This window comes from Diceros bicornis, chromosome 23 (genome assembly GCF_020826845.1).
Source record: "Diceros bicornis minor isolate mBicDic1 chromosome 23, mDicBic1.mat.cur, whole genome shotgun sequence".
Taxonomy (NCBI): domain Eukaryota; kingdom Metazoa; phylum Chordata; class Mammalia; order Perissodactyla; family Rhinocerotidae; genus Diceros; species Diceros bicornis.
Window position 1 is genome coordinate 43213530 of NC_080762.1, and position 13297 is coordinate 43226826.

At 41.9% G+C, this 13297-nt stretch overlaps 2 protein-coding genes across 3 annotated transcripts in view; both read left to right on the forward strand.

Moving 5' to 3' along the window:
* The window catches only part of MDN1 (midasin AAA ATPase 1), a 173539-nt gene extending 169846 nt beyond the window's left edge, over positions 1 to 3693 (forward strand). For both annotated transcript variants that reach the window (XM_058566628.1, XM_058566629.1), the window contains 3 exons: positions 654 to 717; positions 2130 to 2272; positions 3102 to 3693. In XM_058566628.1, coding sequence (XP_058422611.1) covers positions 654 to 717; positions 2130 to 2272; positions 3102 to 3290 — 396 coding nt within the window. In that variant the 3' untranslated portion in view covers positions 3291 to 3693. The remainder of the gene's footprint in view (positions 1 to 653; positions 718 to 2129; positions 2273 to 3101) is intronic.
* A 3960-nt stretch (positions 3694 to 7653) lies between these two features.
* LYRM2 (LYR motif containing 2) lies at positions 7654 to 9894 on the forward strand. Its single transcript, XM_058566637.1, has 3 exons — positions 7654 to 7782; positions 8451 to 8591; positions 9804 to 9894. The coding sequence occupies exons 1-3, from the start codon at positions 7738 to 7740 to the stop codon at positions 9882 to 9884; spliced, it is 267 nt and encodes an 88-aa protein (XP_058422620.1). The 5' UTR covers positions 7654 to 7737; the 3' UTR covers positions 9885 to 9894.
* Positions 9895 to 13297: the final 3403 nt, after the last annotated feature.

The following is a 13297-nucleotide window of genomic DNA, read 5'->3' on the forward strand; positions in this document are numbered from 1 at the left end:
GTGACCTCTTTCTTAGTTCCTCAAAGATCGTTTGACTTTACATCATTGATTTTCTGGCTCCCTATTTTTCTGAGAGGTCTTGCAAAAATAAACCATCTCCCAGTGCCCTTATCAGGTGGCTCAAGGCCAATTTCTCTCCCCCATTTAGCCTAGAGAAGAAATGATGGAAAATAAAGCCAGTGACTTGCTCAGGATGACATAAGTTCAAAACACTGCATGGGATAATTCTGTCCTCTTCATTCCTGCCCTAATTTAGCCTCCTTTATGTTGCACTGGACATTTTGTGGGTTTTTGCTTTCTGTTTTTGCTCAGTTATTTTCTTTTCTTGAAAGAAGACAGCTCTTTGGTTCATTTTGGGGAGTTATTGACTTCTTATCCCCTAGGGGAAGTATTTCTTTTCCTTTGGAGTGTATGTCAGAGACACATGTCTTGTCTGTCTTGAGAATGCCAGCACCCAAAGGTAAATGCCAAGCAATGCAAGGATTATTGGTCCTTCACCTACAGGTGTCTGGAAGGGACAGTTTGATTGCCTGTAGATCTGAGATGGTTATCTGATAATCACTGAAATGTCAGAAGTAATTTCAGTCTCTATGACAATGGGAAGAGAGTTTAATAAATAGTTTTCTAATTGTCTCGTTCTGGTTCTGGTTTAGTTTCTAGAGTCTGTAGCCAACATGTTTGCAGCCGCTCAGCAGCTCTCACAAAACGTCAGTCCAGGTAAGCTGCATTCTTCCCTCTTTATCAACAAAATACTTTTCTGTTCTCTGTATTGGCAAGTTGCTTGCTTCATCTCGCTATACTCATCACCATCTTTTAAAGTATATGCTGTACAGGAGGAGACATAAATAGGAGATGGAGAGGTAGTAAGCATTTATGGAATTTTTTTATTCAATAATTTATTCATTCATTCATTGTTATTGAACCCATACTCATGAGGCTTATAATCAATGGAGGAATTATACACTAATTAACTGGTTTGTAATTAACTAGTATATATTTCCTTGATAGATTGAGTTCAGAGTTGTGAAAGAAAGGAGCAAAGTATGTGGAATTCAGTATAAAGAACGTTCTGTAATATTTCAGTAACAGAGGAAAGCGGAGGATGACATAATTCAGAAACCAGCTAATCCAACCAGGATTGATTTGGGGCTTGAAACACACCAATTCTTTTCTAGCTCTTTCCAAAATCTCTCAATCCTGATTGTATCATGGAGAAATTTCCTGTTTGAAGCAAGTCATCACATCTCTCAACGCTTGCTAACCTTCCTTGACAGAGAAAGACAGCCCCCCCTCAGGCACTGCAGTCTTTTACCAGAAACATTCTATAGCTAAAATTTTAAAAAAATTTTATTCACTGTTTATTTTACTGGTCTCTTCTTTTTTTTTTTTTTTCCCGAAGAGGTAACATTTATTTATTTATTTATTTTTATTTTTATTTTTTCCCCCTAAAGCCCCAGTAGATAGTTGTATGTCATAGCTGCACGTCCTTCTAGTCGCTGTATGTGGGACGCGGCCATGAGGCCGGAGAAGCGGTGCGTCGGTGCGCTCCCGGGATCTGAACCCGGGCCGCCAGCAGCAGAGTGCGCGCACTTAACCACTAAGCCACGGGGCCGGCCCTGGTCTCTTCTAGTTAAGTTTTTGTTTAACTGAGTCAATTTGAAGAAAAAAATATACAGAAATTAGGTACAAGAAATTGGCAAAAATCTGAAGGAGATATACCATGACTGAATTTTTCTGATTTGGGCTCTTTCCTCTAATGGCCTACTCGGTACTGCTATTTTTATACTTTATAGCCATAAACGTGTTTTAATTCTCATAAATGTTGCTCTACAATGAAGTGGATCTACGTGTGACATTCTCTGGAGCACTACAGGGAAGTTATTCTATTGAAAGAAGCTACGTATGTCATTGCGCAGCCTTGTCGCTGACTCAGGCATCTGAAATCATAGATCTGACTCAAGGACCCTTTTGCGTGTGCCTAGAATTCATCAGTTTCAGAGCTGTTTGGTTTTAATAGTACAGAGCAAGCCTACACTAATTTGTCGTACTTTATACAGTTTCAAATTGTTGTTAAAAATGTATTTTGTTCTGTTCTCTTCCTTCCTCTCCTGTTATATGTTCTACTACAGAAACTGCACAGCTGCTCCTGGTGGTCTCCGATGGACGCGGCCTTTTCCTTGAGGGCAAAGACAGAGTCCTGGCAGCAGTTCAGGCTGCCCGGAATGCTAACATCTTTGTCATTTTTGTTGTGTTGGACAATCCCAATTCACGAGTGAGTGACTACTAAAAGCCACTTTTCTCGGGATAAAGTAGGGATTACCTTCAACCTGTTCTATCTGAAATATGGCCCGGGTCACACTGTCATACCCAGAACTCCGAACATTCACGGTGTTCTGTCCAGACACTGTTCTAGGCACTTCATAAGTATTTTCACATTTAACTTCGCAACAACCCAGTGAGGTAGGGATCACTAGTCCCACTTCACGGTGAAGGACAGAAACACGGAGAGGTTATAGGTAATGAGTGGGAAGCCAGGATTCAGACTGACTGCAGAGATCATCCTCTTAACCACTTCCTCTGCCGACTCTTACTCTGAGGGTCAGCATTTCCCTCTGCACAGCGTCAGTGCAGGTCTTGCAGCTGTGATACGGGCCTTGTCCACCTGGAAATGCTGACTAGCCCTTTCCAGTTACTTGTGTCTCACCAGTGCCCTCCTCAGAGCAGGAAGTGTCTGTCGCTGAGTGAGAGATGCCCACAGGGCAGTTCTGTGGCAGGGGAAGCACTGTCTCTGCAGGTCACCTTAAGGCCTGGATAGCAAGTTGAAGATTTAATGTGAAATGTTCCAAGTAGAGAGAGGGAGACACCACTGTGGAGAAATTGGGTTTTCTTGTCTGCCCTTTCCCTCCCTTTCAGTGTCCATTCTTCTGGAAGGGGTGCTCGGAAAAAGATCTGCCTCCTCCTTAATGATTGAGTTTTGAGTTTTATATGCAGGAAGTAGACACAGGAGACCTAAAAATTGTCAGCAAAAGAGATCATCAAAGAGTAAGCCAAGGACACTGATTTAGTTTTTCTCTTAATGTCAAAATGTCTTCTGTTGACAGGATTCTATCTTGGACATTAAAGTACCAATATTTAAAGGACCTGGAGAGATGCCTGAAATCCGATCTTACATGGAAGAGTTCCCATTCCCATTCTATATCATTCTTCGCGATGTGAACGCACTTCCCGAGACGCTCAGTGATGCTCTCAGGCAGTGGTTTGAGTTGGTGACGGCCTCTGACCACCCGTAGAACAGAAAGAACACGGTCCAAAGTGAGAGGCTTTAAACCATGGTCAGAGTGTCACACTTCTGCCCAGGTGCTCCTTTTTGGACAACTGTTTCTGAACTCGCAGCTCTGAAATACGTTCTTTCATCTTAGATCTGATTTATAAAATTCAGCTACAAAAAACTATTGCAATGTATATTTTATTTTACAATATGATTTCAGAGCCTAGAGAAAGCTCTCAGGCTCCCTCTTTGCCTGGGCTACAGTTCCTGTAACAAACCTGGGGCAGCAAAGGTGCAGCAGCAGCAGGTGTCTGGTCTCATACCTGGGGGAGAGCTGCTCTCGGGCCTGTCTTGGAAGCCTTGGCCTCAGAGGAGGCCGCACCCCACCCTTGGGGCCCAGCCGCCTGCTTTCCCTCACAGGGACCCTGGACACCTGCTTGAGGACATGCTGCCAGGGGCATGGGACTGCCCCAGTCCTTTGGACAAAGGACTAGAGGGAGCTGCCCTTTGACCCTGCTCTAAGGCTCTGCCTTGCCTAGCTCCCAGTGTGTACCCAAAAGCTGTCAAGTGCCTGAGACAGCTGCAGTTTTCTAGAGTGTCTGAGTGTGTTTTTTTTAATTGTGCTTCACGTGAAGGGAACTACCTTCTCTTCAAGGGTAGGAAGCTTGTGGTATGTGTGTTTTCATAAAGCAACCAGACACTAGACATCACGGGATCACAAAAATGATCCTTGTGCTGTATAAAAATGAAGTGGCTTTCCAGTGTCCTTCACATTTGCTGCTTCGGGAGACTATGCAATGATGGAAAGATGATTTTCCCTGTTTATTTCATTCTCTCAGTGCCACAGTCCCTGTTGTTGTAGTAATTTATTTCTTTAGTCCATTTTTTTCTTAACAGTTAAGGGGAAGAATCATTCCTCACGCTGCTTTCAAGTTGTACTGAGCCAGTCTCATTCTGGGAAAGAAATGCTGTGTCCAGAGGAACTAAGCAGCTACATCTATTTTTTTTCCCAGTCAAAATACATCAACGGTTTTTAGGCAGTTTTTACTTGGCCAGAAAGCAGCGCTTGAATACCTGAAACTGTGTGCTGTGTTCTATTTAAGTTCTGACTGTCAGAATGTTCTTTTGTAGACAACATGCCATGATGTAATCGTCTGTCTCCACATGTATTATCAAGTTACACTGTGAAGTGTGCCACCCTTTTGAGGTGGTCATCAAAGACACAGATTGCTTGTTTAACCAAGTGTCCTAAAGCATGTACCTGAGATTATATCATCATTATTTTTTATTCTAAAAAGCTATGCAGCTTATATTCTGAAAACTATTAAAAAAAATTTACCATTGTTGATGTAATTTGTGACCATTCTTGATGGAATACAACAGAGGAGTGTAAAAGGTATGGTGGGGAATGACCTCATGTGCTGGATCAGCCAGCTGTCACTAGTGCATACTGTGCTAACATGACGCCGTGACTTCAGTGGCTTACTACACTAAAAGTTTATTTCTCGCCTGTGTTCATGTCCACAGGAAAAAGGGCGAGTTGGTGGAAACACACAAGGGCTCATCAAGATTTTGCTCCAAAATGATGTCTCTTCCAGTCACATTTCATTGGCTAAAGCCCTCTATGGGGAGCAGGAAGTGTAATCTTCCAGCAGGGTTGGGTCTGGTAGGGAAAGACACCAATATGACAGTGATGTGGTCTGTCATATCTGCCTTTAATTGACAAGACCATCTAAACTGGAGCTTCCCAACTGGAGTGCCAAGATGTTGATTCCCTTAGCCCTAGGATAACTCAGGGTCTGGGACAGTAGGAATTCCAGTAAGCAGGTAGCCAAGAGTGCCATGTTCAGCTTGTGCTATGATGGGGAAAGGGCTGGGAAGCATATGAGCAGTCACAGGAGACCTACCAGGAACTGATGGGATGGGAGTCAGGTGGACTCTGACCCAAGGTAAGCAGCATGACACGCCTGAGTTATCCAGCATATGCTTGCTCTCTCACTTGGAGCTCAACCTTTGTATCTGCCTTACTTTCCTGTCTGTCTCCATCCAAACCCCAATCTTGTCTGGTCTAACCTCTGGACTTTTACCCTATCCTGCCTTCCCTTCTGCTCACCTCTGACTGCACTGCAGCTCTTTCTTTTAATCCGTAGCCTGGACTACTTCAGTGGTATCCCAGACAAATCACTTTGCTTGCTTCACTTCATCCTACTCATAAAATCTGAGCTCTTTCTATAATTCCTTCAGAGGTCCCTATGCTGAAAAGGGTATTATTCATGCTTCTCAGCATGACCTGACTCTCCTGTCCCTTCTCTCCCAGCATCCCCGCGACACTATTTGGGTCACAGCAAACCACAGAGGTCCTGGAATCTGCCAGCGTTCCATGTGTACTTGTCTGGAATTCTCTTATCTACTTTGCTTTTCTAACAAGCACCTGGCTCAGATAAGCCATCCAGGAAGAATGAGCTCCCACGATAGAACCCTTGACATCATCTGTAATACTACATTAGACTTATATGTCTTCCTGCCGAAAGCTTGAGTCTGAGGACAGGGAGCATATATGACTCATGACAGTTTACCAGTGTCTAGCAGGAGTGACTCTGGACAGGAAGATGAAATAGTGTAAAAATCTGTTCACACATATTAATTTATAAACTCAACACTATCAAAATTTTAATAAAGATCCTAAGATGATCTGGAGGGAAATGATACAGAACATTAATAATAGAAGATTCTTACAAAAAACCACAGGGGAGTAGTCCTGCCAGACAATAAAACATAACATAAAAATTACACACGATACTAGTCCCAGATGAAATAATTCTGAACAGACTATTCAGACCCTAGAAGGATTTACCATATGGGCATCACAAAGCCCAGGAATAGGAATGAATTATTTAATAAATGATGTTGAAATTAGCAGCTGGAAAAGAACTTACATCCACACCACGCCATAAACCAAAATAAATTCTAGATGGAATAAATATTTTAAAAATTGACAATAAAAAAGTAAAGTAGGGGCCAGCCAGGTGGTGTAGCGGTTAGGTCGCGCAATTCTCCTTTGGCAGCCCGGGGTTTGCAGGTTCGGATCCCAGGCGCGCACCAGCACCGCTTGTCAAGCCATGCTGTGGCGGTGTCCCGTATAAAGTAGAGAAGATGGGCACAGATGTTAGCCCAGGGCCAGTCTTCCTCAAGGAAAAAGGGGAGGATTGGCGTCGGATGTTAGCCCAGGGTCAGTCTTCCTCAAGGAAAAAGGGGAGGATTGGCGTCGGATGTTAGCGTGAGGCTAGTCCTCACACACACACACAAAAGTCTCAATCATAAATGGACAAAAGTCATGACAGTACACAAAATAAGTAACTAAAAGTGGCAAGGGATATTTAACTTCACTATTTAAAGAAAACAGCAATGAATTGCTATTGCTAATTAGTAGACAAAACTCGAAAAAAGGGGTCAGGGGGTTAGCATCACTCACAGAATGCCCGGTAATGTTCAAAAAAAGCTAATCATTGGAGTGCTTAAATGTGCCAGGTCCTGTTCTCGGTGCATTATATATAACAGCAACAACTCTGAGGTAGATGCTATTATTTCACTTTACAGAGGAGGAAACAGGTCAGGAGAGGGTCCGCAGCCAGAAGAAAACACCTAGGAACCGGAGCACCAAGGATTCCAACAAGGGGGCAATCAACTAAATGCTCAGCACATGGGTAACTGAATGAACGTTTTTGGCTGCATTTTAATTCAGAACAATCCTGTTTGGAAAAGTAATATAGCAAAGATTCACTACCCCACTTACAGTAACACAACCTCAGGGCGTGTGGTGTGTGTTGTGGGGAGAGTAAAACAATTATGAGGCAACCACAGCTGAAGGCGTAGGGATGTTCAGTTCCTCCTTATATTAGTATTTTGCATTAGATACTAAATTCTTAAACCCACAATGGGGCAGCCATTTAAAGCCTTGTAACTAACGACAATCATGAAGACTACACCACGCTGGGAAAATGCTTGTGACAGAAAAGAGCAGGACGCAAACTTTAAAAGAAGTTAACATTTAAGTTTTTAGTACTTTTAACTATACACATTTAAACACCTCATAAGGAATACACTAACATAATTTTGCTGTCACCCTCAAAAAACTTTCATTTAATGAAACTTCCATTTAATGAAATCAGGTACCAGGAACTGTGCTGCCTTACCACTCCTATTTCATTATCAAAACAATCTGCGACGCAAGAACTGTTAGCCCGTTTCACCGACAAGAAAACAGGCTAAGACGACCGAAGCTGCCGAAGCCTAGGAGCCCGCAACTGGTTTGAAACCCTCCGGCTCCAGTCCTGACTGGCTGCCCGGCTCGCGAGGCCGGGACTCCGCAGTCCGTCTCCCAGGAAACCGAGATCGCCCCGCCCCCTGGTCGGTCCCCCACTTCCGCTCCTGCGCACTGGGGCTCGAGCGGACCGCGCTGTCTGGAGGACATGGCTACTTCCCGCTTACCCCCAGCGACGCTAACGCTAAAGCAGGTACCAGCTGTTCTCGCCGGCCTTCTAGGGCAGCTTCCCGGGGTTTGAACTGAATTATCCATCTCTCCCTCCTCCCAGTATACGGGGTGGGTCTCGGGGTGACTGGGGCGAGCCCCAGGAGGAAGGAGACACCAACCCTGCACACCCTCCCTCTGTGATTGGCCTCGGCCGGGGGGCGGTGCTTCCCGCCGCAGGGGCTGACGGGAAGCGGCGAGCAGGGGTTGGGGGCCGCCGTCCAGTCGCGGATTTGGGAGGCGGGCGGGCTCTTGATCTCTTGCAGCCGTGATGCGTCAGCGGCACGATGGCCGTGTTCAAGACTGCTCTGCCTGTTGTACTAAGCTATGGTAAAGAGCAAATGAGATACCAGAGAATTTTCACAACTGCGTTAATTTAGAGAAAGTGTTACTATAGTTACAGCGTCTAGGAGACTGTAGCCCTTTTTCTGCCCGGTCGTCAGCGGATTTTAAGGGTTCTTAGGTTTGAGAAGGGAGTAGGCAAACAGCCCAGATAAACTTCTTGCCCTTTGCTTAAAAGAAAAAAGTGTTTTTCTTTGCCTTTTTCAAAATTGAGGGCCAAGGGAAAGTCATGGACAGTTCATTTTGCTGGAGCAGAGCCCTCGGGGCAGTCAGCTGTGCAGGTGTAATTGCCATTTCTCCTCCCCGGCACAGTTCATGAGAAGGCAACAAGTTCTCCTTCTCTACAGAAGGATTTTGCAAGCAATCCGGCAAGTTCCAAATGATTCTGATCGCCAATACCTGAAGGACTGGGCAAGAGAAGAATTCAAAAGAAACAAGAGTGCCACCGAAGAGGTGAGGGGATCATGGTGTGCCACCGAAGAGGTGAGGGGATCATGGTGACGACAGGCTCTGATCCTTTTGTACTGATTGGTGAATTTTTTAAAAAGTTTGGTAGACATCTTGGAATATAAATGTCACTGAGATGGTGTATCTCGATCATTGCTCTTAATGTTGCCGATTTTCCACTCAAATGATATTTTAAATTTTATAATCTTTGTTGTTTCTACACTCTGCAGTAGCATCGCTGACTCTTCTGTTAAACCACGTGTACACACACACGACAAGATTATGTTACAGCATGATGGGTTGGGAAGTATGATGATTGGGATGTATGAAAGCACGCCAGATGCTGTGCACCCCTAATTGTCAGCTTTTGGCTTTCCTAATATGCAGCAGTTCCAATTATCAGTACAGGTTTCCTCCACTATCCGAAAGTAGAGCATTCCTGTGAAGCCTTTTGTAAGCCGAAATGGCATAAAGCAAAGAAGCAATTACCCCAAATTTATATGGGAAATATTTTTGAGCATTCCCAGACCCAAAAAAACCCACCAACTCATTCCTAATAACACATAAAAACTAAAATAATGCTAACATATAGTAAAAGCAGGAATGATATGATAAATACATAGCCTATATAAAATAGAAATAATGTATGTACATTGTAGTTTCACTCACCAGAATCGGGAAGACAGCGAGCACAGTGGAATGCTGAGAGGTGGTGGTGGTGATGCGGAGTGTTAGGCTGAGTCGTTGGAGGTGGGGTGGTGGGAGGTACAGGAGACTGGGGTGAAGGAGAGAGAGGAAGAGGGTCATCTATTAACATCTCATCATTGTCTGAATCCATCAGGGCAGGCAGGGCACTAACGTCTACACCTTCTGTGTGTGCCTGCCTCAGTGTCAAAGGTAGGGGTTCATCATCTGTTGTGGCTGATGTGGAGACAGTGTGCTTGACTGCTTAGCCTCTATAGCAGCTCACTGCAAAACAAATGCTGAACACTATTTTTGCTTTTCATCTTTTTCGTAAAAGCTAAAATCCTCTTTGGATTTCTTTCAGTTAGCAAAAACAGTTACTAATGTAGGTCTTTCATAAAGGCGATGTGGCATAAAGTGAACTTTCAGATAGCGGGGGGACCTTCTATTGGTTCTTGACTAACAAATAGAATGATAGAGCTGCACCTTGTTTAACCAGGTGAAATACTGACCAGATTTCACTTTCTCCTACAGGATACAATCCGGATGATGATTACTCAAGGCAATATGCAGCTCAAGGAGTTAGAAAAAACACTTGCTTTAGCCAAATCTTAACTATAGCATTATTTGGAAAGATTTCCAGAGTCTTCATGTGTTTTGTTGAGCTTAGGCTCAACGATGGGCAGCCCAAAGCCAAGTCAAACTGTTTCTCCGTACAGTGCTTGGGCAGATCAGAACATGGAGCATGGCATATCAGAGAGAGCAAAGAAATGAGCATCAGAACAATTGCTTAGCACTGAAAACCATACTGTGTATTTTGAAAATGTTTCTGGATATTTCAGCAGTTTTTTTAAGAAAAATCAGTACAACGGATGGTCAATTAGCACATAAAAAGATGCTCAACACCTTTACTCAGGGAAATGCAAATGAAAACCACCATGAGATACTACTTCACATCCACTAGAATGGCTGCCATTAAAAAGGGAGATAAATGTTGGTGAAGATGTAGAGAAATTGGAACCCTCATACATTGCTGATGGGAATAGAAAATGGTGCAGCCACTTGAGAAAACAGACTGTCAGTTGCTCAAAAGGTTAAACATAGTTAACATTTGATTGAGCAATCCTGCTCCTAGGTTTATAACCAAGAGAACTGAAAACATATGTCTATAAAAAACTTGTACACGAATGTTCATAGCAGCATTATTCATAATAGCCAAAAAGTAGAAACAATCCAAATGCCCATTAACTGATAAATGGTTAAATAAAATGTGGTATATCCATACAATAGAATATTATTTAGCAATAAAAAGGAATGAAATACTAATAAATGCTACACATGGATGAACCTTGAAACCTGTCACAAAAGATCATATATTGTATGATTCCATTTATATGAAATGTCTACAATAGGCAGAAAGATTAGTGGTTGCCTAGGGCTGTGGATGGCATGGAGAGTAATTGTGAATGGATATGGGGTTTCTTTTCTGAGTGATGAAAATGTTCTAAAGTTAGATTGTGGTGTTGCTTGCACAACTCTGTGAATATACTAAAATCCATTGAATCGTACATTTTACACGTAGGGTATGTGAATTATATCTCAATAATGCAGAGTTTCTTTTTCTGATTTTTTTTTTAATTGAGATATAATTAACATATAATGTTGTATGAGCCAATAAAGCTATTTTAAAAAACAGTATGAGATGTAGGATTAGAGATATACTGACCTCAGGAGATACCCTGGAACTTTCTTGAAAAATCCTTCTGCATTTCCCCTCAGGGTTGTTGAGGTATATTCTTCAGGCATGTCATAATCTGACACTCAGAGGACTTTCTGAAGACTGGGAATCTAGATCTTTGTTGGAAAGAGAGGAGAAAGAGAAGCTTAATGAACACATTGAGGCACTTACCAAAAAGAGGCAACTTCTGGATAAAACTAATGCAATTACCTGAACATCCACGTAGAAGGAAGTAAAATACATCAATAAGGGTGATCTCAGTGCATTATGTTCTCCTCCAGTGAGAGGAAAAAACAAAGAGTTTGAAGAATGCATCGGAGACACAAGTTGACTTCAGGACATTTTTGCAAGAGACCAGATGTATAACAGTAAATTTAGTGAGAATGACAGCTGTGGAAGAGGCTGGGATTGGCAGGCCTGCAGACTGAAGGCCTCTCTTGATCTACAGAACAGATCTAACAAGTTACCGAGAATCTGAACAGCACCCGGAAGATGTAGAAAAAATTCTGCATCATGATAAACGGTATGTAGTACTCGGCTGTGTGCCAGAGGAGGGGCATATGTCGATGATCTGCATTGCCAGGGTCCACCCCACCTCCCACAGCCTCAGAGCCCACAAGGCAGAATAATTCTGAATGCTCTTCCGCAGGGTAGTGTACTAATTCAAAATGCTTGCGTGAGCCAATTTTCAGATTTTTATATAGATATACATTAGTCAACCTGTTGCAAAGCCATCTGATGAACAGAAGCAGCATTTATGAACAGTTTCTAAACAGAGAACACTTCTTTGTGTAGCATGATTGACATATCTACTCAAGTATAGGCTGTCTCTAGTAAATCTAAAATCTTGAAGCTAAAACCCATCCTTTTATGAGGTGTGGACAGCAGTGACTTTGTGACGTTCTTTCTAGCAGTGGTGTACGTGGAAAACAGAGCACTTGTGGTTTTAGTTTGCAAGTTCAGTTGGGTTTGAGATGCAGAAACCAGACTCCAGGAAAACCTAACTTGGGGTTTTTGTTATTTTGTTTTATAAAAGTGGGTAAAACACTGGAAATTGAATTTTCGTCTTCCAGGGGTTAAGATGATTATAATGGACAAGCTTTTCCTTTCATCTCTAAAGAGTTTATTCACTTATCACAAGTCACTGCTTTGATGAGCCCCTCTGAATATAGGCCAAGGCTGTTGTTTAGCCTAAGATTTATTTAGCAATTTCTTCTCACACATGGACCATGGTCATTAAGATGTCGGCCAGAATAGACCCACTAGTGAAACACATTTTATTCATCATCTTTTTATCAGTATTCTGCATTAAACAAATTACTTTTCTGGGTGTTCCCTGCAAATGATACTATATTCACGTTTGAACATTAAAGTTTTGTTCTTAAAGTTTAATTTTAAGATGTTTGAATGTTTGGTTTATGTATTTGAACTACAATAAATTAATCTTTTTATATTAAAAAATTTTTTTAATACAAAAGCTTACGAGCATAGGAGAAGTGGCTAAGGCTACTATTTAACATGTTGACTGCCCCTATGTCATTTCCTCTTAAATGTGCCGTCAGTCAGAAGTTTTAAATTCATGGCATAGGCATTACTGTGGATGTGCCTGCAGAGACATAATAGATAACTTGATTATTTGAGGAAAGCAGAACATATTTATTGTAGTCATACCAGCAGACACTCAGGAAAGGCTGAGAGGCACAGACCCACGCTTACCTAAATTATCTCTGTCTTTTGTGGAATAAGTAAGGAAAATGCTAGAAAAAAACAATTAAGCAGTCACATCTACCTTGAAAAAAACTGGCATTATGTAGAATAAGGTCCAAACAGGATCAAAAGCAAATTGTCACTCTGTGCCAAACCAGAAGTCACCACAGGCTATTTCCTTCAAGTCAGACATCTGAGAAATTGTATTAGGATTAAATTAAATTTACTATTTTTGTTACTAAGAAGAATAAATCACTTTTTACCCACTCTATTTTTTATTAAAAAAGTGCTTTGCTATGCTATCTTATGGATTTAATTCTATTTATAGTCATATTTGATTTAATATTACAGGAAAAGAATAGTTCCCATTAAAGAAAATGACAACTTAAAAGGTATTTTTAATGTTTTTTTCTTATTCATAAGAGGTATTCCAAAAAGGTCATTTTTTAAAACTGGTTTGTCTTAAGTCTTATTTGATTTATTGACTTGTATATCACAAGAAGAAATGTATTTAGCTTTTAGGAACAATTTGTTAGTCAAAAAATGTTATCTTGGCCTGCATACAATTACAAATGATGTTTTG